This window comes from Geotrypetes seraphini, chromosome 1 (genome assembly GCF_902459505.1).
Source record: "Geotrypetes seraphini chromosome 1, aGeoSer1.1, whole genome shotgun sequence".
Lineage (NCBI taxonomy): Eukaryota > Metazoa > Chordata > Amphibia > Gymnophiona > Dermophiidae > Geotrypetes > Geotrypetes seraphini.
Window position 1 is genome coordinate 19,926,399 of NC_047084.1, and position 26,881 is coordinate 19,953,279.

The 26,881-nt window shown below is 44.9% G+C and overlaps 1 protein-coding gene across 6 annotated transcripts in view; it reads right to left on the reverse strand.

Annotated features, from left to right (window-relative positions):
* RASGRF2 (Ras protein specific guanine nucleotide releasing factor 2) overlaps nucleotides 1–26,881 on the reverse strand; it is a 422,861-nt gene that overhangs the window by 55,521 nt on the left and 340,459 nt on the right. For 5 of the 6 annotated variants that reach the window (XM_033924793.1, XM_033924646.1, XM_033924482.1 and 2 more), the window contains 3 exons: nucleotides 16,347–16,407; nucleotides 13,960–14,063; nucleotides 3,692–3,776 (listed from right to left, as the gene is read on the reverse strand). In XM_033924793.1, coding sequence (XP_033780684.1) covers nucleotides 3,692–3,776; nucleotides 13,960–14,063; nucleotides 16,347–16,407 — 250 coding nt within the window. Of the gene's footprint in view, nucleotides 1–765; nucleotides 1,334–3,691; nucleotides 3,777–13,959; nucleotides 14,064–16,346; nucleotides 16,408–26,881 lie in introns of those variants that run through there. The other variant, XM_033924873.1, reaches the window with a different exon arrangement.

Here is a 26,881-nt window from a genome sequence, read left to right on the forward strand (position 1 = left end):
TTAAACAGCTAAAATCAGAAGGTGAGGTTTAATTTATTCTGCATTGCAGCTTGTGATACTTTTCTATCTACAGGTGAAAAGAGACTGAGGATCTCATTTTGCTGAGAAAGAATTAAACCCCAAGCAGGAAACTTATCCCCTCTTCTACGAAACTGCGCTAGCAGTTTCTATCGTGGGGAGCCACGCTGAATGGCCCGTGCTGCTCCTGACACTCATAGGAAATCTATGAGCGTTGGGAACAGTGTGGGCCATTCAGCGCGGTACTCTGTGCTAAAAACTGTTAGCGCAGTTTAATAGACGAGGGGGGTTGGGGCCCTTTTACTAAGATGTGATAACATCTAGGGTTAGCATGTTCTAACACAGGACTTTTCTGTGCACTAATCCCAAGATTTAGCATAGCACTTTTTAGGGCTTTTTATTTATAGGTCCTATGCTAATGTCATTCATGTGTGAGACCAAACAATTAACACAAAAGCACTCACCACCTCCTACTTAGAAAGGGCTAAGTACTCCCATGTTAACACTGCATTATCTAGTTAGCGCATGCTAATCGCAATGCACTAGCTGGATAAAACACAGAATGCCCACATTCAATATGTACTTAGGACTAAATTCTATAAATGACACCCAAAAAGTGCTATTCTATAAACCGTGCTTAAAGTTAGGCATAGGGCTCCTTTTATAAAGGTGTGCTAGCGTTTTTAGCGCACGCACAAGATTAGCGTGTGCTATAGCGTGCGCTAGCCAAAAAATTACCACCTGCTTAAAAGGAGGCGGTAACGGCTAGCGCGTGTGGCATTTTAGCATGCTAAAACCACTAGCACACCTTTGTAAAAGGAGCACATAGTTTACAGAATAGCACTTACACTCAGAACTCACAAATAATGGAGCGGCCATTTACACCAACGAAAATGTAGTGCAAATGCTTGCATTTACATTTACATTTAAATAATTACAGCTCTAATTTTTTTATCCCAAGAGCTATACTATACTGCAGCCACTTTTATTCTCAGGATATCATCAGATATCCGATATCAGATATTGATCAGCTCTTTTGATCATGTAATTCAACAAAGGCTTCAGAAGTTTCACTCAAAGCTCAGTTAAACTCTCATTGCTATGAGATTTACACACCCATCTCATCATTAGTCTTTCTCATTAAACTCTTTTTAACCTCTTATTTGTTCCTTTAGTCTCTCCATTACTCTAAATCACTTTAAAGAGTAAATAGAAAACACAATCACTTATCTTTTGAGCATTCTTTCCGTCGGCCAGGGGAATATGTCCAACGTGTTTCGCCAAAACAAGAAGATGGCTTTTTCAAGGACTTCCCCTGTGAGAAAGACAGACATGAATATACTACTCCCTTTTAACCATTCCTAAACTATTTACTTCCAACTTTCACACTCACCACTTTCTGTCGTGTCTCACTGAATGCCCCCCCCCCAGTTCCAGGCAAGTAAGAAACCTTCTTATAACTTCCCCTACTCCTCCCATCGCAGACCTGAATTAAATTAGTGACATCCATTCTATTTCTAGATTTAACCCAAAGGGGGCTACCGTATTCAAAGTAAAGATCCAAAATTGTTTTTTAAAGTTCAGTAGTTTCTCACAATTATCACCCTTACGTCCCAACTTTACAGAATCTATAACTCTCCACCTGATATCCTTCATTTCATGTTTCATCTCCTGCCAATGTAATACTAGAGGGGGCTGAACTACCTCCCCTATGATTCGTGATTTATGTTCGTTCAACCTTATTTTTATAGGGCTACTCATTCGCCCTACTGACAAGGGCATTCTATTATATACACCATTTGAGAACTGTTGCAATCTCCCTGTTTGATGATCCTTCCATTTTCCCCCCTGTAAAGCACACTCACACCACTGGCACCCCATACACACCCCATGTTCATACCTTCCTTCATTCTTCCTCTCCTTCAACTCCCTAAACTTTAGATGATCTAATTCTTCCCCTATGGTCCTAGATCTTGAATAGGCTAACATAGGGACCTCACTGAAACAAGGGTTTAGTTGGATAATGTGCCAGTGCTTCTTTAGAATATTTACAAAGGATCCTTCTCCTTCAAAAAAGGTAGCACACAGGTTAAAGTGTCCAATCTTGTAGAGTCTGACTCTTCCAACAATTCTCTATTTGCATAATGTGCTTTCAAATATGCTTGACGTATTGCTTTTCTAGGATAGCCTCTCAACTCAAATCGTTCCCATAACTTAGCAGCTTGAAGTTTAAATTATGTCTGCATTGAGCAAACACATCTTAACCTCAAAAATTGGCTCACTGGTAATTTAAATTTCAACAGATAGGGGTGGAAACTGGAGAAATGTAGAAATGTATTTCTGGATACTGGTTTCCTATGTAGTGTAGTCTGGAAACTATTTAGTGATTATGTAATCTATAAGCCCAAAAATTCTATAGAATTGTTGTCAAATGATACTTTAAACTGTAAGCAAGGGTCCAAAAAATTGATCCAACTCATAAATTCATTCAGCTCCACCAAAGAACCTGACCAGATGAAAAAGCATTATCCAGGTATCTTCACCATAGGGTTATATTATGAAAAAAATGAGATGGATACAAAAACCGTCCTCAAGTCTTGCTATATAGAGAGTGGCCACTGATGGGGCCAAAGTTGCCTGCATTGCTACATCTCCCACCTGTTGATACAAGTTACAAGTTTACAAGTTTATTAGGATTTTATATACCGCCTATCAAGGTTATCTAAGCGGTTTTTACAATCAGGTACTCAAGCATTTTTTTTTAGTATTGATAGTATTGATCTCTGTAGCAGAAATAGTTCTTAATCACCAATTCAGCAAGTGTTGTCAGGAAAGATCTTGCTATTTGCTGCGGCTCAACATGCCGATTTAGTACTTCTTCAATTTTATCCAGGGCTCCTTCCTGCTGTATTCTCGTATATAATGAAACACAGGTCACCAGAAAAGTTTCCTGGAGTGGACAATCATAATCCCTCAAAATCCTCAACAGATGAGTAGAATCCCTCAAAAACAAGTCAACCCTTCTTGCTTCATCACAAAGAAAATGGTCAATAAATTTCAAAAGGGGTTCCAATAAAGATTTTCTCGTATTCACAACTGGTCGACCAGGTAAGTAGGGGAAATGACGTCATTAAATGGAAGTTATAAGAAGGAGGGTGTATGCTTGGTTTTTTGCAGAATGCTCAAAAGTGATTGTGGTCTCTATTTACCATTCTTTAAAGTTATTTAGAGTTATGGGGAGACTAAAGGAGCAAATAAGAGGTTAGAAAGAGTTTAATGAGAAAGACTAATAATGAGGTGGATGTGTATATCTCATAACAATGAGAGTTTAACTGAGCTTTGAGTGACACTTCTGAAGTCTTTTTTTGAATCACATGAACAATAGAGTTGTGAAAGGTCATCTGAAGATATCCTGAGAATAAATGTGGCTGCTGCATTTACATTTAGGCACAGATGCCCTTATTATTTTTGTGCCCCTACCCTTTTTGACTTGTGCCTAAATTTACGTGCAACTTGTAAATTTTAATTAGCACCAATAATTGTTTGATAAAATGCCAATTAAGGCGCTAATTAACTTTTTATTCAGTGAAAATTCATATATAATTTGGGTATGTGATCGGAATTGTGCATGCAATCTTTAGTGCTTTTTATAGAATTTATCAGTGTTACTCACATCATTGAAGTGTTGACTAGTTCTCATCATATATGGTGTTCTTTCAGTATTATCAGGTTTCATCCAGCCTTGCCCAAAAAATTCCCTTGAAGGTTATAGAACATAAAACATCATTTACAAATAATCAAAACTAACCCACTTTAAAAAATGATTTATAGTGCTGGCCGCGGCGATAACAGCTCTGATGTTCATAGAATTCCTTGTGAGCGTCTGAGCTGTTACTGCTGTAGCCAATGCTAAAAACTATGCTATGGTTTTGTAAAACAGGGCAGGAGGGGGTAAAGAAAGATTAGGTTCTTACCTCAGTAATCTTTCTTGAAGATGTGTCTAGTGGTCATATACACTAGTCTTGTATCCCAACCAGTAAGTTTCTTGCTGAAAACTGTCAATCATGTTTTCAAACCCTCCTCCTTCCGAGGGAGCTGCTCCTGCCCCCTCAGTTTGCACACAAGCAGCTCTGTAATAAAAGACATAAAAGGAAGGAGGGAAATGGGGAAAGATCCCCGACAGCACAATTTTGTTCTGTTCTGTAACAATTATAGGAAAAAAAAACATTATAACAAGGTAACATCCAAACTTGTGTCAATAGCGCCAACTATGTATAGAGCTTGTATCTACTCACATGCCCTGTAGATAAGCAAAGACCTAAACCAGAGTGTAAGGTCATGAGGAAATACATATCAAGTTGTTCTTTTTTTTCTTTGAGGGACAGAAATTCTTCAAATTCAGATTGATCCTAAGACAGAAGGCGGGCAAAGCCCATACACAGGGTGGGGCTTCAGGTCCACTAAACACATCTACAAGAAAGAAGATTGCCAAGGTAAGAACTTAAATTTTCTTTCTAGTGCAATGTGTCTAGTGGTCCTGAATGATAGGGACATACCAAAGCAGACCCCAGACCTGCTATCTGCACTTTCAGAGAACCTACTGAAAGCCCCTTCTGAAGTCCCTCCTGCAAAAAGTCCAGGACTACATAAATTTGAGCTCACCAGGGCTGTACATCTTTGTCGCACACCAACACTGAATGGACTTCTAGGCCTTAGCATAGGCTGACACCATGGACAACTTCTTTGCTCTGAGCAACGTGGTATGACCACATCCAAATATCCCTTGCTTGTCAGGGCTGCCCATTCAGAAGCCATGCTGTAAGCTCAAAGTGTTCCAGATTCTTAATAGGGACTGGGACCTAAGTCAGAATATCCACTTGAAAGTCTGAGGCCTTCATCCCTCTGGAGATAAACTAGGTCCATATATCATGGTCTGCAGGACCAATCGGATACCACTAGGACTACCAACCTGGAATGGATCGCAATCCTACAAATGATTCAACTGAGGGGCTATGGGGGAAACATGTACAATAGTTCATTCTCCATTGGACTAATGCATCCAACCCCTTGCTTCTGAGCTCGGATCTTTGGCTGTACAAATGAATCATCTTGGTATTCACTGCCAAGGCCATCAGATCCATTTATGGAGGCCCCCACTGCTGAACTATGGTATTGAATGCCTGTGAAGACAGAGATCATTCCCCTAGGTCAGTGATCGGCAAACCGCGGCTCGTGAGTCTCATGTGGCTCTTTAGCCACTTGAGTGCAGCTCAGCTAGCTAAAGCAGGAGTGCCCAACCTGCTTCCCTTCCCCATAAAGAGGACGCTGAAGTGCCGGGCCGACCAACCTTTGCCACCCGAAGTCAATTCTGACATTAGAAGGGAAGTTCTGGGCCAGCCAATCACTGCCTGGTCGGCCCGGCACTTCAGCGTCCTCTTTACAGGGAAGGAAAGCAGGGAGATCTCAGAACTCGGCAGCGGCCTGTTCCCTGATGGCGGCAGCGGTGGTGGCGGCCTATTCCCCAGCGGTGGTGGCAGCCTGTTCCCCGGCAGTGGTGGCAGCCTGTTCCCCAATGGCAGTGGCTTGGGGGAGGGGAGGGAGAAAGAAAGAAAGGGGGGGGCAGGGAAATAGAAAGAAAGAAGGGAGACGGGAGACAGAAAGGGGGCATGGAGAGAGAAAGATAGGGAGACAGACAGAAAGGGAGCATGGAGAGAGAAAGAAGGGGGCAGGGTGAAAGAAAGAAAAAGTTAGGGGAGGGAATGAGGTCTGGAGGATAGGAAACATACAGGAGGCTGAAAGAAGGGAAGAAATATTGGATGCACAGTCAGAAGAATAAAGTGCAACCAGACTGATGAAATTACCAGACAACAAAGGTAGGAAAAATGATTTTATTTTCAATTTAGTGATCAAAATGTGTCCGTTTTGAGAATTTATATCTGCTGCCTATATTTTGTACTATGGCTCCCTTTTACTAAACCGCAATAGCGGTTTTTAGCGCAGGGAGCCTATGAGCATTGAGAGCAGTGCAGGGCATTCAATGCAGCTCCCTGCGCTAAAAAACGCTATCGTGGTTTAGTAAAAAGGGAGGGGGTATATTGGTATATTTTTGTATAGTTGTTACTGAGGTGACATTGCATAAAGTCATCTGCCTTGACCTCTTTGAAAATCCGTGGAATATAAATGATAATTAACATTTTCTCTGCGTACAGTGTGCTTTGTGTTTTTAAAAATTTTATTATTGGCATACCATTTTGACTTGGCCACGAAGGTAAGGGAGAGGGAGAGGGAGGGAGGGAGGGGAGCTGCTGAAAGACATCTAGCAATCCTTGCAGGCTTGACTGTGCAGGGAATTATTTTTGTAAAATCATGTTTTCTTATGTGACTGGCATTATTTAGACTTTAATTTCTATGGATGAATAGAATGAAAATGATATAAAATTGCTTTCTTGTTTTTATGTGCCTGCGCTGAAGGGAAGTGGAGAGAGAGTGGGCTGAGGATGCTGAAGGGAAATATGGAAGAGAGGTGGGGATAAGACACTGATTTATAAATTGACAATTGTACAGAATATTGTTTCTTTTTATACTTTAATATAATAAGTTCAGTATAAAAGTATTTGAGGCTTGTGTGGATGGGATCAGATGGTTTGTGGGGATGGGGACTGAGCTCGCAGGGACGGAGACAAATTTTTTCCCCGTGTCATTCTCTAGGCTCTGCCACAAATCGATTTTGACTACGTGCGGGCGAGTGGGGTGTCAGTTGGGTTGACGTAGCCATCGTAGCACAAGCGGGCGCGGGGTATGACTCTCAAAAGAAATCTTAATCGTTGTACTGTTGATCTTTGTCTCTTTTGACTAATGAGCTTGCCTACCACTGCCCTAGGTCAAAAACGCAGAGACTCTTAACAACCAATGCACTGTGGGGTTTTCCCCCTGATCCAGTGTCACCACCACCTCATGACTGCTGTCCTCCTGCATAGAAGCAGACTCTGCCAGGAAACTTCATCCTGAGCTAAAAGTAGCATGGTATCAGGCTTGCTATCCTCCCAGTCCATTTCAGACTAAACCTTCTGGTCCAAGTCTGCATCTTAATCTGGCCGGGGTGCCTGCCACAGGGGAAATTCCAGCACTGCCACCACTGGTGCACTGTGGACCCTTGGCAGTTTAAATAAGTATTCCATATAAGGCTCATAAAATCTGGGCATGAAGCCCTGTACTGGGGGTCACCCTGACCTCGGCAGGGACCCCCTACCAGTCCTCCTGGGCTCTGCGGCCTCCACACAACTACAGTTCACCAAAACAAATTCAGAGGGTCTTGGAAGGGGTCTCTTGCCCTGGTGATGTGCCTACTGCAGATCCATAGCCCTGGAAGACTCAGAGGAGATTGAGCCTGAAGCTCCTGCCCCTCCCCTGTGCGCTCCACTGCACGCAGGGCATGGACGCTTCTCAGACGACTATCCAGTGCAAACCTGGCATGATATAGAGGTTAAAAGGCTTGAGGAGTCTGTCCCAGTTGATTTTAAGTAAAATCAAGGGGTTTTGAGGCAAAAGAAAAAAAATGATCATTTAAAAATCCAAGATGGTCGCTGCCAGAAAAAATCGCACCAAAAACAGCCATAGGAAACCTCCCTGAAAGAACAAAATCACAGGGAAAGGGGTTTTGGAGGTGGGAAACTTGGGGCCCCTTTTACTAAGGTGCAGTAGCATTTTTAGCGCGTGCTAACCCTGTACTACACGCCAAAAACTAACGCCAGCTCAATGGTGGTTTTAATGTTTAGTGCATGCGGCATTTAGTGCATGCTAAGCGCGCTAAAACCACTAGCGCAGCTTAGAAAAAAGAGCCCTTGGGCTCTAGAGTCAGAAATCCTTAAATCCAAATTTTAAGGACCCCCCAATTTTCCCCATAGGCTTCAACAGCCTTACTCACTGTGCCATGCAGTGCCTTCCTGCTTCAGCACAGGATCTCAGCTGGATTCAAAGGGAGAAGAAATCTGCCTCAAAAATTCATAGAAACAGGACATACCTGATCTTCAGGCTGCCAGTTAGACTGAACTCAATCCCCTGGAAACTGCACCACGAAAGAGGGGGGGGGGGAGGATCATGCAGCTAGCCTACTGTTAGTCCTGGCTGAGCCTGGAAGGAACCCACACAGTCTGTGCTCAAGCTCCTGACTGTATATCAGGGATGTGAGCAGCTACGCAGGGGATGGCCCCTGAGCTTTGAAAAAATATCCAGCAGGCAGGCTAGCTAGGTGTCTCTGAAGAGCTGATCCTGTTAGCAGCCGACTTCCACTATGTGAGTCTGTGTCTTCCCCCAGGCAGAGGTTCCTCCAAGTAGGAATTTCCAGGCACAGAAACTCCAAAGATAACTGAACAAAAAATACCAGAAAATAATAAAATGGCAGAGCAGATCAAAAACTCTTCTGAGCAACTTGCTTGCAGAAAACAAGCTGAGGGTGCAGGAGCATCTCCCTGGCAAGGAGGAGGGGTTTGAAAACACGATTAACAGTTTTCTGCAAGCAACTTGTTGGTTGGGATACAAGATCCTAGCGTTCAGGACCATTAGACACATTACACTAGAATCTATGTTTAATATGTTTTTTTTTCTCTAAGAATACAGAGGTCAATGTTCAGCCACATATAAAACATAATCTAAAGTATCCAACATAGTTTCAGATGAAACATATATTCAACAGTGCTCTTTTCTAATTATGTCTATTATTTGTATGGCCACATTGATTATTTTATATATTTTGTAGCTCAATGTCACTTCTTAGATAGCACAGTTGCTTACCATAACAGGTGTTATCTGCTGATAGCAGGCAGATATTCTCACAGTGCTCAGAGCTATTCAATAAAGGGTACTTTGGAATGAACATAAGAACATAAGCAATGCCTCCACTGGGTCAGACCTGAGGTCCATCGTGCCCAGCAGTCCGCTCACGCGGCGGCCCAACAGGTCCAGGACCTGTGCAGTAATCCTCTATCTATACCCCTCTATCCCCTTTTCCAACAGGAAATTGTCCAATCCTTTCTTGAACCCCAGTACCGTACTCTGCCCTATTACGCCCTCTGGAAGCGCATTCCAGATGTCCACCACACGTTGGGTAAAGAAGAACTTCCTAGAATTTGTTTTGAATCTGTCCCCTTTCAACTTTTCCAAATGCCCTCTTGTTCTTTTATTATTCGAAAGTTTGAAGAATCTGTCCCTCTCCACTTTCTCTATGCCCTTCATGATCTTGTAAGTCTCTATCATATCCCCTCTAAGTCTCCTCTTCTCCAGGGAAGAGTCCCAGTTTCTCCAATCTCTTAGCGCTATTCCCACAACTAAAATAAGGCACCAGGACTTATGCCTGCTGAAACCAGGAGTGCATATTGGGCATGTATCTCTCTCCCCCCCCCCCTCGCCACACACACACCCCTCTCTGAATTTTGTAACACTGTAAAACTTTTGGGAATGTCCCTCCCATGGCCACTCTTGTCTTTGGGTTTATGCCCAAATTTGGGTGACCTTTATAGAATCTGGTTCGCTTCAATTTTTTTTGTAAATCTTTAAAAAACACTTTATTTGCTAAACACTTTGAAAATTAATTTTCTTGAAATTTCGCCATCATTCCTTATGGTTTCTATCTGTTAGGTTAACTACTGTAAACTGAGTCGAGCTTTCTTAGAATGATGACTCGGTATATAAAGCCAAGCCTTAGATTAGATTAAATTGTACTAATATGTATGCAGTATGGGAGAAATTCTGTAAATGGCATCTAAAAATATATGTGCCTATAATGTAGGTACCCAGGGCAGGATTAACCAATAGGCCAAGTAAGCACATGCCTAGGGCCTGAAATGGTCAGGGGGGCCCGATGAAGGAAGGCATCAACATTGTTTTTTCCAAATGGTGAAGGGCCCCTGCAGCATCAATCGGCAACGCGGCCCCCCCCCCCCCCCCGATTGGCAACGCGGGCCTCACCCCGATCGGCAACCTCCCCATCGACGGAAAGTAAGAAAAGCAAGCAACACGGGTAAGAAAGGCAACGGGAACTGTAATTGTGCAAGCGGTACTGCTTGTCCAAAGCTTCCCTCTGACGCAGCTTCCTGTTTCCGCCTGGGTGCATGGTGGGGTGGGGCGGGGCAGGGGGCCCAGTGTACTTGTGTGCCTAGGGGCCCTCGATGAATTAATCCTGCCCTGTAGGTACCTGTCTCTTGTGAATCATACTTGGGCACCTATTACAGAATTGCACCTAACTTAGAACTTAGGCACCTGTAATGAAGCCCAGGATTTTAAAGGCCTACATTATAGGTGCCTAAGTCCTTCAGAGAATCACACCTACTCATGCCTAAGTCCTTTTCTGCCTCTAAACACGCCTACTTTGGAGTTAAGACACTGCTAGACGCCTTGTGATAGGTGCTTATCTTTTGTAGAATCATGCCTAAGAAGTTAGGTGCCTATTGCCTAATTAATTTTTTTTTTTCCAATTATGAGCTTGTCAATTGAAACCAATATACTAATTATCCCCACCCCCTTTTATGAAGCTGCACTACTGAGCAGCGCAAGCGAAATGTCAAGCTGCCCACAGGAACAGAATGAGCAGCTTGGCATTTCGCTCATGTTGCTCGGCAGCGCAGCTTGATAAAGTAGGGGTCAAGTTTAGGGTTACCAGATGTCTGGTTGTCCCTTTTCAGGACATCTCCAGGGCTCCGGATGGCTTTTCAAAACCCAGCACTCTGTCCAGGTTTTGAAAAGCCTCCTCAAATCGCATCGGGCAGGGAGGAAGTCCGCGAATGCGTGGACTTCCTACCTGCCTGACAAGAGCAGGCAGTGGGGGGCAGAGCTAGGTTGGGACTGGGGGCAGGTCTAGGGGTCCAAATTTGCCGATTGGAAAATCTGGCAACCCTAGTTAAGTTAGGTACCTATCTTTAGGCACCTCATAAACTTTTCCCCAATGTGTGCACATTTGTGTGTTAATGCCAGAAATCAGGCTTTGTGCTAAGCAGTAACTATGCTCATATCTTTGATAGCATGTAGTTTGCAGATCCACATTCATATTGGCGGAATCTGGGCACAACATATTGAACACAATAAGTTACATGTATATCTCCAGAATCTAGGCCAGTGGTTCCTAAACCTCCCCAGGCCATTCAGGTTTTCAGGAATTCTAATAAATATTCAGGAGTTAGATGTGCATGCACTGCCTCCATCACATTCAGACCTAACTCATGAATATTCATTATGGAAATCTTAAAACTGACTGGCTGGGGTTCTACCAAGATGGGTTTGGGAACCACAGATTTAGGCACAAGAAATTACACCAGCTGTATGATACAGTGCATGGTACATAGTAGGTACAGGTTACCCTAGTGTTCTATAAAAGAAAGTAGGCACCTACTTTTCTTTTCAGAATAGGCTTCAATTAGGCACCCTCTAGGCAACTAAGTGAGGGCATCTCTTTATAGAATTGCCTTTATTTATTAACCACCTTTATGAAAAGATTTAGGGCTCCTTTTACTAAGCTGCGATAGCGGTTTTAGCGCGCGTGCTAGATGCTAATGCCAGTATTAGCTAGATGCTAATGCCAGCATTAGTTAGTTCTAGCTGCATAGCGCAGGTTTAGCATGAACTAAAATTCTGTGAGCACTAAAAACTCTATCGCAGCTTAGTAAAAGGAGCCCTTACTGAATTTATATATCAAACACTGTTTTTAAAAAATAATTTAGATTTTTAATTAAGAACAAGAAGAATGATATAAAAAGGCATTCAATGAAAAGTATGGAATAATAATATTATAAATGTAATCAAACATTGGTTTTTAATTTGCAGGGATTGAATGGATAAAAATCTGTGCAGCCATTAATGGTTTTGAATTAGGGTTGTTGGCTGATTAAATATTTTAATTGCAATTAATCTCATGATTAAGAAATTAATCTTGAGTTAACTATGGTCCCCTTTTATCAAGACATAAGAACTGCCATACTGGGACGCACCAAAGGTCCATCAAGCCCAGTATGCTGTTTCCAACAGTGGCCAACCCAGGTCCCAAGTACCTATCTAGATCCAAAGTAGTAAAACAGATTTTATGCTGCTTATCCTAAAAATAAGCAGTGGAGTTTCCCAAGCCATCTCAATAATGGCCTATGGACTTCTCTTTTAGGAAATTATCCTGTTGTGTGAAGAAATATTTTCTCTGGTTTGTTTTAAATGTACTACTTAGTAGCTAGAGATATAGCTTGAGATGTGATGCTGGACATGTGGAAGATGGGGAAGAGAAATGAGAGAGTAGCCCAGCACAACCCAAGTAGGATGGATTGTGGTGGCTTTTGGTGTCACCCACCCACAGGATATAGGTGCCTCTGCCTTGCTTACTGTTCTTGCTGGGTTGCACCAGCCCTATGATTCAAATTTTTAATTGCTAAGAAAATGTGTTAATCACTCAATTAACATGCTTAATTTGCAATCCTATTTTGAATATCAACCTCATATCTTTTCATTCCCTCTGTAATTCCCCCACCTGAGCACTGTGTATAGATGCACCTTCTTGTCCAGTTTTTCTGTATTTGCTAGATTGTAAGCTCTTTTGAGCAGGGACTGGTCTCTTTCTAGTTTAAAGTTTTATTAATTTTAATATATCGACCATCGACATACATCTAGCCGGTTTAAAATACTAAAAAAATGAAAGGTCAAAATAATTAATATGGGTGAGGAAAAGAGTGAACATTAAAAGACGAATTACAAACACGGACATGAGCTTGAAGGTAAAAGGGGAGGGGGAAATCGATAATTACATCATTAAAAAAAAAGGAAGAGGGGGAGGATATGACATCATGAGAGACACATATCTGACCGACTCCTGAGAGATCTGAAAATGGTCGTGGGAAGTAGTGCGTACTTGAAATGAATCCACTCAAAAGTTCTATAAACTTAGGTTGGAGTTGTGTTCTCATGCCAAGATCTATCAGTGATGTCACCCATGTTGTGAAGACTTGGGGGGAGGAATTCTATAAAGATGCATTTGAAACTTAAATTTTCTACGAGGCTGTCTTAATCTTAATTTTAATGGATAAAGTTACCCTTTCCCTCTTGTTTTTACCTTTTTTGTCTCTCTTTTCTTTAAATTAATTTGTAGTTCCACCCTTTTCCCTTTTTTGTACTTGTATGTTTGGTATACGTCTTATTGTAATAAATGCAGTCCGTCTTCTCTATTTTTATACTGTACATCGCTTTGAAATATGAAACTGCGATTTAATCAAACTTTTAATTAAACTTGAAACTTGAAAACTATAAGAGGTGCCTAAAGATAGGAGCTTATCTTAGGGGTCCTTTTGCTAAGGCGCGCTAAGGCCGTTTTAGTGCGCGCTAAACGCTAATGCGTCCATAAACTATAATGGACATGTTAGCATTTAGCCCGCACTAAAACGGCTAGCGCGCCTTAGTAAAAGGACCCCTTAATTAGCAAAATGATTTCAATTATGAGCTTTAACTAGTTCACAGTAAAAAAAAAATATTAATTGGGTAATAGGTGCCTATCTTCTTAGGAGTGATTCTACAAAAGATAGGCACCTATCACACGGCGCCTAACTGCACCTAACATCAAAGTAGCTATGTTTAGGGGCAGAGAAGGACTTGGGCGCCACTAGATGTGATTCTCTAAAGGACTCAGACATCTATGTAGGCCTCTGAAACTCTGGTCTACATTACAGGTGCCTAAGTTTTAAGTTAGGCGTGATTCTGTAATAGGTGCTTAATTATGATTGACAAGAGATAGGCACCTATCTTTTTAAACACCTTTTACAGAATTTTCCCCTTAGTATTATAAAAAAGACGCGCATGCTCCATCTAATATACAACACCAGACAAAATAAGGAGGCTCCAAACATAAGATCAAAAAGAACAGCAACTGAGGAAAGAAAACTTAAGCTAGTGTTGTTGACTATCTGGAGAGAAGACACTTACTGATAGGGGATGCTTCTGAAAACAACATGATCTAGAAGTGTAATTTGCTCTGCAAGCTCCATAGCTGACAAGGTTTCTAAGCACTCTGATTTCGGACAGTCTGACTACAAAACATAAAACAATGAAAAAAGTTTTTAAAAAATGACATTCTGCGATTATAGCCTATGTTGCCAGTAGGCCTTCTGGCAGCATCTTCTTACTTCTTAAATGTATGCCAAAACAGAGACAACCTGATCCAAATTTAGGGGTCCTTTTACTAAGGCGTGTTAACCTGTTTAGCGTGCGCTAATCGATTAGCACACGCTAAATGCTAATGCACCCATTATATTCTATGGACACGTTAGCATATAGCGCGCGCTAATTATTGGCGTGTGCTAAATTGGCTAGTGCGCCTTAGTAGAAGAGGGAGTACGTGATATATGACTGGGATTTATCATTTAGAGCATAATAATTTAGGATTCATTTAAAAATTTCAAACTCAGAAAAATAAGAAACCTTGTTGTCTTTACAAATCACTTTCTTCCATTCCTAATATTTTTCTCCAATTTGCTCTGATATTATAAAGAGGCTATTCTGCCACTCCTCCGTCTGAAGTAGAGAGTTGCACGGAGACAGAAATCCCACCCATCCCCGCCCGTTCCCACCAGGATCCTCTCCGTCCCCACCTGTCCCCATCAGGGAGTCCCGTGATTGGCCCAGGCGCCTTAGGCCCCACCTGTGGACGGGGCTTTGGGACAGCTGGGCCAATCCGGCCCCATTCTGCTGTTGGCTGCCTGCCGGACAGGCGGGTTTGGCTCCCGTCTGTCCGGCCAACTTAAAAAAAGGTACGGGGAAGGGGGGTGGGGGGGTCGTGGGGGTCGGCCGGGGGGTCGCAGGTCGGCTGGGGGGGCGGTCGGGGTTTCGGGGGGGGCGATCATTGGGGGGAGGGGGGTTTCATCGAGGGCAGGAGGGCCTGGGATCCCTCCTATCCATATTGTAGTGGGGGGTGGGGGTAGGGGGTCACCGGGGCCAGGAGGGTTTGGGCTCCCTCCTGGCCCGAACGAGTAGTGGCAGGGGGGGGGTTGCCAGGGCCAGGAGGGTTTGGGCTTCCTCCTGGCCTGAACGAGTAGCGGCGGGGGGTCGCCTGGCCAATTCAAGTAGCAGGGGGGGGCTCGCCGGGGCCAGGAAAGCTTGGGCTCTCTCCTGGCCCGATGTTAATCAGCGGGGCAAGAGGGCTTGGGCTCCCTCTTGCCCCGATATGTCGGGGGGGGGGGTGTGTCGTGGTTCGACATGGCAGGAGGGCTTGGGCACCCTCCTGCCTGGATCGTTGTGTGTGTGTGTGTGTGGGGGGGGGGGGGTTCTGTAACTGGTGTTGTTTTTGACAGACACCGGTTACAGAATCCAGCTTTTAGGCGAAGGACTGGCTCCTTCTTCGCCTAAAAGCCCTTCTGTTGGACGTTTGTGGCTTATTCGTTTTTTTGTTTCATTATGGCTGAAAAGTGTAGACGTGGTGTGGGTGTACTTTTAGACGTAGTGGTGATTGGATGTTTAGGCAGAGGAAGGCCATAATCAAAACAAGGACGTTTGGTTTGGTTATGGACACTTTCCCTGCTTCTGCGTTGAACGTTTAAGGACTTATGCCAAAAGGGGACTTAGACGCTTTTTTTGATTATGCCCCTCATTCTTATCAAATGAAACTAGAAACAAATGCAATACTAAATCTAAAATATGTTTACCTCTTCCATCTGTATTTTATCCAACATAATAATGCATTATAAAGAAATAAGGAAAGGACTTAAAGAGAGATTACGGGGGATGGGGGGACATGGCTTCGGCACAAGTTAAGATAATAATAATTTAATAATAATTTTATTCAGATGGCTGTCTGAAGATGTGGAGGGGCATAATCGAAAGGGACGTCTAAGTCCGTTTACGTCCATCTCGTAAGTCATCCAAAGTTAAAAAGAGCCTAAGACACATTTTCGAAAGATACGTCCAACTTTTTTTTACTTTCGAAAATCGTCTAATTATACGTCCTGCCGATCTGATTGTCCAAGCCACTAAATCGTCCATTTTTATACCACATTTCCGTCCAACTTGCCTAGAACAAGCCCTGTTGGACGTGGGAGAGGTCTGCAAAGTGATGGACTGCACACCCAGACATGCCACCTAAATAGGGGGTACCTTACAGGGCACTGCTGTGAACTTCACAAAAAGGATGCCATGGTTTCTCCTCACTACAGCTCCCTTATAGGTGATGGTGAGCCCCCCAAACTACCTCCAAAATCCCCTAGACCCACTTATCTACCACCCCAATAGCCCTTGTGGCTGCAGGAGCCACTTATATGCCAGTAAAACATGCTTTTATTTGGTAAAAACAGGAGTCAAGACTTTTTAAACAAACTCACCATAGCAATAATGTTCTCAAGCTTTAAATGGGGTTCATCTTGATCATCCTGACAAAGGGCACTGAAAAACATAAGAATATTGCATAATATGAAATATATATTCACAGAGACAGTGCACCATGTATGAGTGTATATTTACCGCATATACTCAAATATAAACCGATATTTGGGGGCTAAAAAAATGGCCCCAAAATGGGGGGTCTTGGCTTATATTCGGGTCATCATCCAACTGCCCCTCTGCCAGACTTATTGCAGGCCTCTGCTGGGCCTGCCGTATGGCCTGGTGGAGTTGGCTGAAACAGGAGGGATCCCTCCTGTCTCCTGTCCTGGCCAACTCTGCCAAGTTTTTTTTACCTTCCTCCCGCTTCCCCTCACTTACCTTTATGAATCCCTGGTGGTCCAGCAGTGCGCCGGACAGGAGCAAGTTTTCTGCGCTCCTGCCCCACACCGAGTACCTCATGAAATGGCCACCTTGAGTTCCTGCAGCTCAGCGGTGTACTTGGCATGAGCGACCTTTCCTTGCTCCTGCCCAGTGTTAAGCCGCTCGCTGAATTGCTGACCCAAGTTCATTTTATATTCGAGTCAACCTTTTTCATCCTTTTTGGGGGGAAAAGGATACCTTGTCTTATACTCAAATTGACATATTTGAGTACATATTTATTTTAAAAAATTTCTATTCCGCTTAAAGCATAAGCGGATTACAATAAAACACATAGAGGGGCATAATCAAAAGAAACGTCTAAGTCTGTTTTGGCCTAACTCACAAATCGTCCAAAGTCGGGCACAGGAAAAGATCCATTTTCAAAAAATACATCCAGCATATTTTTTTCCCCGAAAATTGTCCAACTATACGTCCAGCCATCTGATTGTCCAGACCGCTAAGTCGTCCATCTTTATACCCCATTTTCGACCAAAAATTAATCCAACTCAAAAATGCTTAGAAAAAGACCTTTTGAGCATGGGAGGGCACAGAAAAATAAGGTACTGGACACCCAGACATGGCAACAGAGTAGTGGGGCACCTTACAGGGCACTGCTGTGAACTTCACAAAAAGGGTGTCACATAAACATCTCACAACTCCCTTATAGGTCATGGTGAGCCCCCCAAAACACCCCCAGAATCTACTAGACCCACCAATCTACCACCCCAATAGCCTTTATGGCTGCAGGAGCCACTTATATGGCAGTACAAAAGGGTTTGGGTTTTTTTTTTGGAGGGTGTACATGTTTCTCCATGAATTTGCAGTGATTAGAGTGACTTATGGGCCTGGGTCCTCCTCTCCATGGTTCACTAACCCACCCCTAAGACGACTTATACCACCTCTGTGCAGCTCTACTAGGCTTTCCTATGCCAGGCTGCCAGGTGCTGATGTTCTGGAGGCAGATATGTAAAGTTGTTATTTTGTTTTTTATGGAGTTTGGGGGGGTCAGTGATCACTGGGGCTATGTGTGTGGGGTCTGTACTTTGTGTCTGCAGTGCTTATCTGGTCACTTTGGATACCTTTTGTGGACTTAGACCTGGTTTTAGATAGCCTAAGTCACAACGTCCAAGTTCCATCTAGGCAGTGTTGTAAAACCTTCAGTTATACATGCAATACGACTAAGTCTAGGATGGCCCACGTCCCACCCAAATCCTGCCCTCACCACTCCTCCTAAAACGCCCCTTATAGCTCTGGTCGTTCAGCAGCACTGAGAAGGCCTAAGTCGTTTTTAAATACGTCTAAAACCCTGTTCGATTATCAGCACTTGGACGACTTTTGTTACTGATCGTCCAAGTGCCAATTTAGGCCGGTTTTTAGATGTTTTTCTGTTTCGATTATGAGCCCCCTAATCCACTACATCCATTCTCATAATAGGAAAAACATTACCTCCTTACCTCTTCCTTACGAGCCCCCTAATCCACTACATCCATACTCATAACAGGAAAAACATTACCTCCTTACCTCTTCCTTACAAACATCGTAAACATCAATTATACTTAAAAACATACCATTCTAATAAAATAAAACTTGAACAAATAAATAAGTTTTCAATTGTTTCTTGAAAGACAAGTCAAGAAGAAACTGTTGGCAGGCTATGAGTAGAAAGGTTGATAATCTAGACACTAAGGACTAGATTCAATAAATAGAACCCAAATTTGGTACAAAAAAATGAGCATTGAGCACTATTCTATAATAGTTGCTCTGAGTTGTTTGTCATTTATAGAATAGCGCTTAGCTCTGAGATCAATGCCCAAAATACTTCCATATATTATTTAAGTATTTAAATGTCTGTATCATATCTCCTCTATCCCTTCTTTCCTCTGGGGCAGTGGTTTTCAATCGAGTCCTCAGGACAGTCAGGTTTTCAGGATATCTACAATGAACATACATGAGATAGATTTGCATACAACTGAAGTAATGCATGTAAATGTATCTCATGCTTATTCATTGTGGGTATTCTGAAAACCTGATTGGCATTGGCTGGTATGGCCCGAGGACTGAATTTAGAACTCCTGCTCCAGGGTATTCATATTCATGTTTTTGATCTCTTCTTGTACATATCTTGGCACAATCTTGGTACCATTTTCATCATCTTCCTCTGGACTGCATCAAGTCTTCTTACATCCTTAGCAAGATACAGCTTCCATAACTGAACACAATATTCCAAGTGAGGCCTCATCAACAATTTGTACAAGGGTATTAACACCTCCCTTTTTCGTTGATGATTCCTCTCTCTATTCAGCTTAATATCCTTCTGGCTACAGCCACCATTTTGTCACATTTTTTCACAGCCTTGAGATCCTCAGACTCTATCACCCCAAGGGCCCAATTATAGACTGCATATCAGCCTCTTCTCCCCCCAGCACATACAGCTTATTTTGAATTTTTACTCTGGACCTCCTCTCATATGAGGAAAGACTAAAAGAGATGGCTGACGGGAGTCTACAAAATCCTGAGTAGAGTAGAACGGGTACAAGTGGATCGATTTTTCACTTCATCAAAAATTACAAAGACTAGGGGACACTCGATGAAGTTACAGGGAAATACTTTTAAAACCAATAGGAGAAATTTTTTTTCACTCAGAGAATAGTTAAGCTCTGGAATGTGTTGCCAGAGGATGTGGTAAGAGCGGATAATATAGCTGGTTTTAAGTTCCTGGAGGAAAAGTCCATAGTCTATTATTGAGAAAGACATGGGGAAGCCACTGCTTGCCCTGTTCATTGCATGGAATATTGCTACTCCCTGGGTTTTGGCCAGGTACTACTGACCTGGATTGGCCTGAGAATGGGCTACTGGGCTTGATGGATCATTAGTCTGACCCAGTAAGGCTATTCTTATGTTCTAACTGCTAAACACTAGACCATTCTAATATTTGTAGATTTCATCTTAAGTTTTCTTTTTCCTCTGAAACGTCCACTCTGTTGCAAATCTTCATGTCATCTGCAAAAAGACTTACTTTTCCTTATAACTCTTCAGCAATGCCACTCACAAATATACTAAATAGAATTGGTCTTAGTACCGATTTTTTCTTTCCTCTGAGTGAATTCTGTTTACCACCATCTTGTCATCTGTCAGTCAACCAGTTTCAAATCCAGTCCACCACTTTGGGTCCTAATTTTAGTAAGCTAAGTTTATTGATGAGCTCCTATGAGGAACTATGTCAAAGGCTTTGCTGAAATCCAGATAAACTATGTCTAATGCTGTCCTTAATCCAATTCTCTGTCACCCAGTCAAAGAAAATCAATCAAATTTGTTTGGCAAGATTTTTCTTTAGTAAAATCATGTTGCCTCAGATCTTGTAACCTACTGGGTTCCAGGAAGTTTGCTATCCTTTCCTTCAGCAAAGCCTCCATTATTTTTTCAACCACCAAAGTAAGGTTTACTTCTTTGTTATCACTTTTGAGAGGAGAGACCACTTCTGCTCAACTCCAGTCCCACAGAACCTCAACCACTTCCAAGGATTTATTAGACAAATCTTTAAGAGGATTCACCAGAATCTCTCTGAGTTATTCTATTTTATTATTGGTACTTCTATTCCACAATCTTCACTAGGTTCAATGCAGATCACATCATTAAGAAGGCCTTAAACTGAAGAAATTACAAAAGGTTTAAGAACAAAAATTTAATAACACAAACTTACTAAACCCAAAACAAAGTTAAATATCATTGGAAGAAAATAGATACATTTTCAGATATTTACAAAACAAAATATAAGAATTAATTTGCAATGGTAAATTATTCCAAACAGAAGCTACTTGATAAGCAAAATAGACACATGAAAATGCTTTCTATGCATATATTGCAATGAAGGAAAATTAAGTTTAAAATTATTAGAGCTACAGGAAATCATAAATGAGCTCCCTCGGTATCCTGGGATAGATGTCGTCTGGTTTCACAGCTTTGCCCTCTTTCAGTTTTTCAAGTTGTTTGTAAATACTTCCTTCTGTGAATGGTGTGATATCCACTCCATTCTCATATATACCTTTGTTAACCAACTGAGGTCTCTAGGATTTTCTTCCATAAACACAAAAGTACCCATGTCTGCTTTTCCTTCATTAATTTCCACATAGCAATTCTTAGCAGGTTCTTCAAATATTTTGTGATTAGAAATGGAAAGGAAGGAGAGCTGGGTGAAACCTTACTAAGGGATTCTGTATGTTCATCTTCCCAAAATAATAGGTAACATAGTTGGGTTGGTGGTGTAGACGATTTCATGGGGAAAACTGCTACCATCACCACTTTCAAGCATGCTCAGAACATGAGGATGATGAAGTTCAGCATCTACTCTGTGGTGTACATGGCCATAGAGGGAAAGAACTCTGCTGATCTGCCCAAACTCATGACAGGTCTGAAGTATCTAGTCAAAGCTAACCCTATGGTACAGGTGTAGGAACTCAAGACTCCCAGGGTTGAGAACAAAGTTGACTCTGAGTTTAGTATAATTTTCATATGGTATTTATAGTTATAGGAATTTACTGCTGTGTAACAACATTCTCCTCCCCTCATTACAAAAGAAGAAACACTCTCCTGAAAAGTGGTCACATTTTATAGCTGTCAGTTGGCATACATTTTTGAAAAGGAAGAACTGGGACTGATCTTTTTCTATCCTGATCTGTTATATTATTATACTTTTCATCTGGCTGGTCAATATGATGCTTTGAATTTATGTTTATGTTTATTAGATTTTTGATATATCACCTTTCTGTGAAACAACCAAAGCAGTTTATATATTATAATAATAATAATAATAATTTTATTCTTGTATACCGCCATACCCGTAAAGTTCTAGGCGGTTTACATCCATTAAATTAAGGTCCGTGATAGCACACGGATTTACAAAATTTTGATAAAGATACAGGCAATGAAGGTGGGGGGGGGGAGAACTTTTTTGAAGGGATTAGGTCGGGTTAAATGGTGATACAGGAGGAGGGTTGTAAGATATGATATAGCGAGAGAGAGATGAAATCGGGAGGGGGGGGGGAAGGGACAGCCATACATTACATTACATTACATTACATACAAGTATCTTCTCTGTCCCTAGTGGATTCACAATCTAAGGAATCTTTCCACTGAGCTGCATCAGGTGCTAACATGTGCTTAACATAACAAAAATGGCTCAAAGTGGGTCACACTAGAGCAGGGGTGGCAAAGTCCCTTCTCGAGGACTGCAATCCAGTCAGGTTTTCAGGATTTCCTCAATGAATATGCATGAGATCTATTTTCATGCACTGCTTTCATTGTATGCTAATATATCTCATGCATATTCCTTGGAGAAATCCTGAAAACACGACTGGATTGCAGCCCTCGAGGAAGGACTTTGACAACCCTGCATTAGAGCATTCTGTGTTAGTTTTGTAATCTGCAGTGCTAACCTGGTAGCAAGTATTTTTTTTTTTGGGGGGTGGGAGTCATCAGGGGCAGAGAATGGGTGTGGATGCACTACCGTATTTTCACGCAAATAACACGCACCCGTATAAAACGCGCACACGTGTATAGCGCGCAGAAATCACGATGATAAGCACAAAAACTTTGGTATAACGCGCTCACGATTATACCGCGCATGCTGCCCGACTCTCCGTTCACCCCCCTGACTTCCGTGCACTGCCCCGCCTCTCCGTGCGCTGTCCCGACTCTCCGTTCACCCCCCCTGACTTCCATGCACTGCCCTGACTTTCCGTGCGCTGTCCCGACTCTCCGTTCACCCCCCCTGACTTCCGTGCACTGCCCTGACTTTCCGTGCGCTGTCCCGACTCTCCGTTCACCCCCCCTGACTTCCGTGCACTGCCCCGCCTCTCCGTGCGCTGTCCCGACTCTCCGTTCACCCCCCCCTGACTTCCATGCACTGCCCTGACTTTCCGTGCGCTGTCCCGACTCTCCGTTCACCCCCCCTGACTTCCGTGCAATGACCTGACTTTCCGTGCGCTGTCCCGACTCTCCGTTCACCCCCCCTGACTTCCGTGCACTGCCCCGCCTCTCCGTGCGCTGTCCCGACTCTCCGTTCACCCCCCCCTGACTTCCGTGCACTGCCCCGCCTCTCCGTGCGCTGTCCCGACTCTCCGTTCACCCCCCCCTGACTTCCATGCACTGCCCTGACTTTCCGTGCGCTGTCCCGACTCTCCGTTCACCCCCCTGACTTCCGTGCACTGCCCCGCCTCTCCGTGCGCTGTCCCGACTCTCCGTTCACCCCCCCCCGCCGTCCGATTCATCCCCCCCCCCGGCAGGACCATTCGCACCCCCACCCCGAAGGACCGCCGACTCCCCGACAATATCGGGCCAGGAGGGAGCCCAAACCCTCCTGGCCACGGCGACCCCCTACCCCCACCCCGCACTACATTACGGGCAGGAGGGATCCCAGGCCCTCCTGCCCTCGACGCAAACCCCCCCCCCCCCCAACGACCGCCTCCCCCAAGAACCTCCGACCGCCCCCCCAGCCGACCCGCGACCCCCCTGGCGACCCCCACGACGCCCCCACCCCCCTTCCCCGTACCTTTGGTAGTTGAGCCAGAAGGGAGCCCAAACCCTCCTGGCCACGGCGACCCCCTAACCCCACCCCGCACTACATTACGGGCAGGAGGGATCCCAGGCCCTCCTGCCCTCGACGCAAACCCCCCTCCCCCCCAACGACCGCCCCCCCCAAGAACCTCCGACCGCCCCCCCAGCCGACCCGCGACCCCCCTGGCGACCCCCACGACCCCCCCACCCCCCTTCCCCGTACCTTTGGTAGTTGGCCGGACAGACGGGAGCCAAACCCGCCTGTCCGGCAGGCAGCCAACGAAGGAATGAGGCCGGATTGGCCCATCCGTCCTAAAGCTCCGCCTACTGGTGGGGCCTAAGGCGCGTGGGCCAATCAGAATAGGCCCTGGAGCCTTAGGTCCCACCTGGGGGCGCGGCCTGAGGCACATGGGCCCAACCCGACCATGTGCCTCAGGCCGCGCCCCCAGGTGGGACCTAAGGCTCCAGGGCCTATTCTGATTGGCCCACGCGCCTTAGGCCCCACCAGTAGGCGGAGCTTTAGGACGGATGGGCCAATCCGGCCTCATTCCTTCGTTGGCTGCCTGCCGGACAGGCGGGTTTGGCTCCCGTCTGTCCGGCCAACTTCCAAAGGTACGGGGAAGGGGGGTGGGGGGGTCGTGGGGGTCGGCCAGGGGGGTCGCGGGTCGGCTGGGGGGGCGGTCGGAGGTTCTTGGGGGGGGGGACGGTCGTTGGGGGGGGGGGGGGTTTGCGTCGAGGGCAGGAGGGCCTGGGATCCCTCCTGCCCGTAATGTAGTGCGGGGTGGGGTTAGGGGGTCGCCGTGGCCAGGAGGGTTTGGGCTCCCTTCTGGCCCGATATTGTCGGGAAGTCGGCGGTCCTTCGGGGTGGGGGTGCGAGTGGTCTTGCCGGGGGGGGGATGTATCGGACGTCGGGGAGTCGGCCGGGCAAGAGGGCTTGGGCTCCCTCTTGCTCCGATCGTGGATGCGGGTGCGGGTGGGAGCGCGTGCGAGTGGTCGTTCGGGGTGGGGGTGCGAGTGGTCCTGCTGGGGGGGTGAATCGGGCGTCGGGCGGGGTGGGAACTATGTTTTAAAACTTTCGTATACCGCGCTCACGCATATAACGCGCGAGGGGTATGCGCGGTAGGTAAAAACGCGTATAACGCGCGCGTTATATGCGTGAAAATACGGTAATCAGCTAATGCACTAATCAGCTAGCTTGTGCACATTACCAGTGCACTAACTGGTTAGCACAACCATAATGCAGGAGCCTTTAATACCACTTAAATAGAAGGCGTTAAGTGCTCCTGTGGTAATTTTTTAAAATGGACACATGTTGATTCTAGAAATGGGCTCAGTGCACAGGAAAGGCCCGCACGCACGCTACAGTTTCTACTCAGACAGAGGAGATGGAGCAGCTGAACAAAGACATCCTACAGGAACTATGGAGCCTCAGGGAGGAGGTGCAGCGCTTAAGGAGCATCAGGGAGGACGAGGCCTACATCGATGGAGCCATCAAGGAGGTTTCCCATTTGGCAGAGCTGACCCACGATAGATCCATCCTCGAGACACCCAAGTCTCCAGTTATAAATTCCACGATAGGGGTGCAAGAAATGATAGGGGATGCCGGTCCCTGGCAACTGGTAACCTCCTCCACGGGAAAACGGAGAAAACCCCCCCCCCCTTTTCTCACTTCCCTTTTCTTCTTTTTGTCCCAAACAGGGTAGCTCACCACAACTCAGCCTGAAAAACAGATACCACGTCTTGCAGGACATTACTACCGAGGAGGTAGCGGAAGAGGCTCAGGAAGACACCCAGCGCACAACTTGGACTCCAAAGCACGCTGATCAGCCCCCCCGGAAGGAACGCAGAGTGGTAGTCATTGGTGACTCCATGCTGCGAGGAACCGAGGGTCCAATTTGCAGACCAGATTTGCAGTCAAGGGAGGTCTGCTGTCTCCCTGGAGCCAGGATTCGTGACGTCACCACCTGTCTCGACAAACTACTAAAACCTAATGACCATTTCCCTATGCTTCTTATCCATGTAGGTACAAACGACACTGCAAGGAACACCTCAGAGAACATACCCGATGACTTCAGAGCCCTGGGTAGGAAGCTGAAGCAAACAGGTGCACAGGTGGTCTTCTCATCCATCCTCCCAGTTAGAGACAGAGGAAGAGCCAGGGAAGAACGCATCCAACGTACCAACGAGTGGCTTCGCAACTGGTGCATAGAGATGAACTTTGGATTCCTGGACCATGGAAAGGCACTCCAGGGACTGCAGGGACCAGACGGACTTCACCTGACCAGAAGAGGTAAAAACGTACTTGGACACCGTCTAGCCCGCCTACTTCGCAGGGCTTTAAACTAGGTAAGTTGGGGGAGGGTATCCACTCACATTCCAGAGCAGTAAGGAATCATCCTATGGAGGCGAGACACAACCGCCCTTCTGAGTCCAAGGTAAGCACCCATAATACGCATGACAGCCCTAGCAAACACAAGGGATGGAGGGCCATGTATGTCAATGCACACAGTTTAGGCAATAAAATTCTGCAATTGGAGACCGAGATAGTGAATGCCGACCTAGATGTGGTGGCGATATCCGAGACCTGGTTCACGGACTCTCATGGGTGGGATATGGCTATACCGGGTTACAATTTACTTCGTCGAGACAGAGAGGTTAGGGTAGGCGGAGGGGTAGCGCTATACATTAAAGAAGGTATCAAAACCACCAGAATCACGGACGTTAAGTACACCGGGGAATCCCTCTGGGTGAACCTGGCCAGAGGGAGAGAAAAATGCCTGTATCTTGGTGTGGTATATAGACCTCCAAGACAACCGGAAGACAAGGACACGGAACTAATCGAAGACATAGAAAATATCGCTCTACGGGGGGACGTTGTACTAATGGGAGACTTCAATATGCCGGACGTAGACTGGAGCATACCTTCAGCAACAACCAGCGGCAGCAAGAGGCTATTAGCCTCCATAAGAGGAGCACGCCTCAATCAAATGGTAATGGAGCCCACTAGGGCCCAAACGATCCTTGACCTAGTACTCACCAATGGGGAAAGCGTCTCAGAAGTCTTCGTGGGAGATAAGCTAGCCTCCAGCGATCATAACATGGTATGGTTCCACCTGAGGAAAGGTTTCTATAGATCAAACACTAAAACAAAGGTACTCAACTTCCGAGGAACAGACTTTGCACGCATGGGAGTCTACGTCCATCAGGCGCTCCAGGCCCAAACTAAGACAGGGAATGTGGAGGATATGTGGTCATCCCTGAAATCTGTCATACACGAGGCAACCGGCCGTTACATAAAATCATCACACAAACGGCGAAGAAAAGAAAAACCCCAGTGGTTCACCGCAGAGATCTCGCGTCTCGTTAAGGAGAAGAAAAACGCATTTGCTTCCTTCAAACGCACGGGGAAAAGCGAAGATCAACTGCTACACAGGATCAAGTCCACAGAGGTCAAAACGGCAGTCAGGGAGGCCAAACTACGAGTGGAAGAAACTCTAGCAAACAACATTAAGAAAGGGGACAAATCCTTTTTCCGGTATATCAGTGACAGGAAAAAAAACAC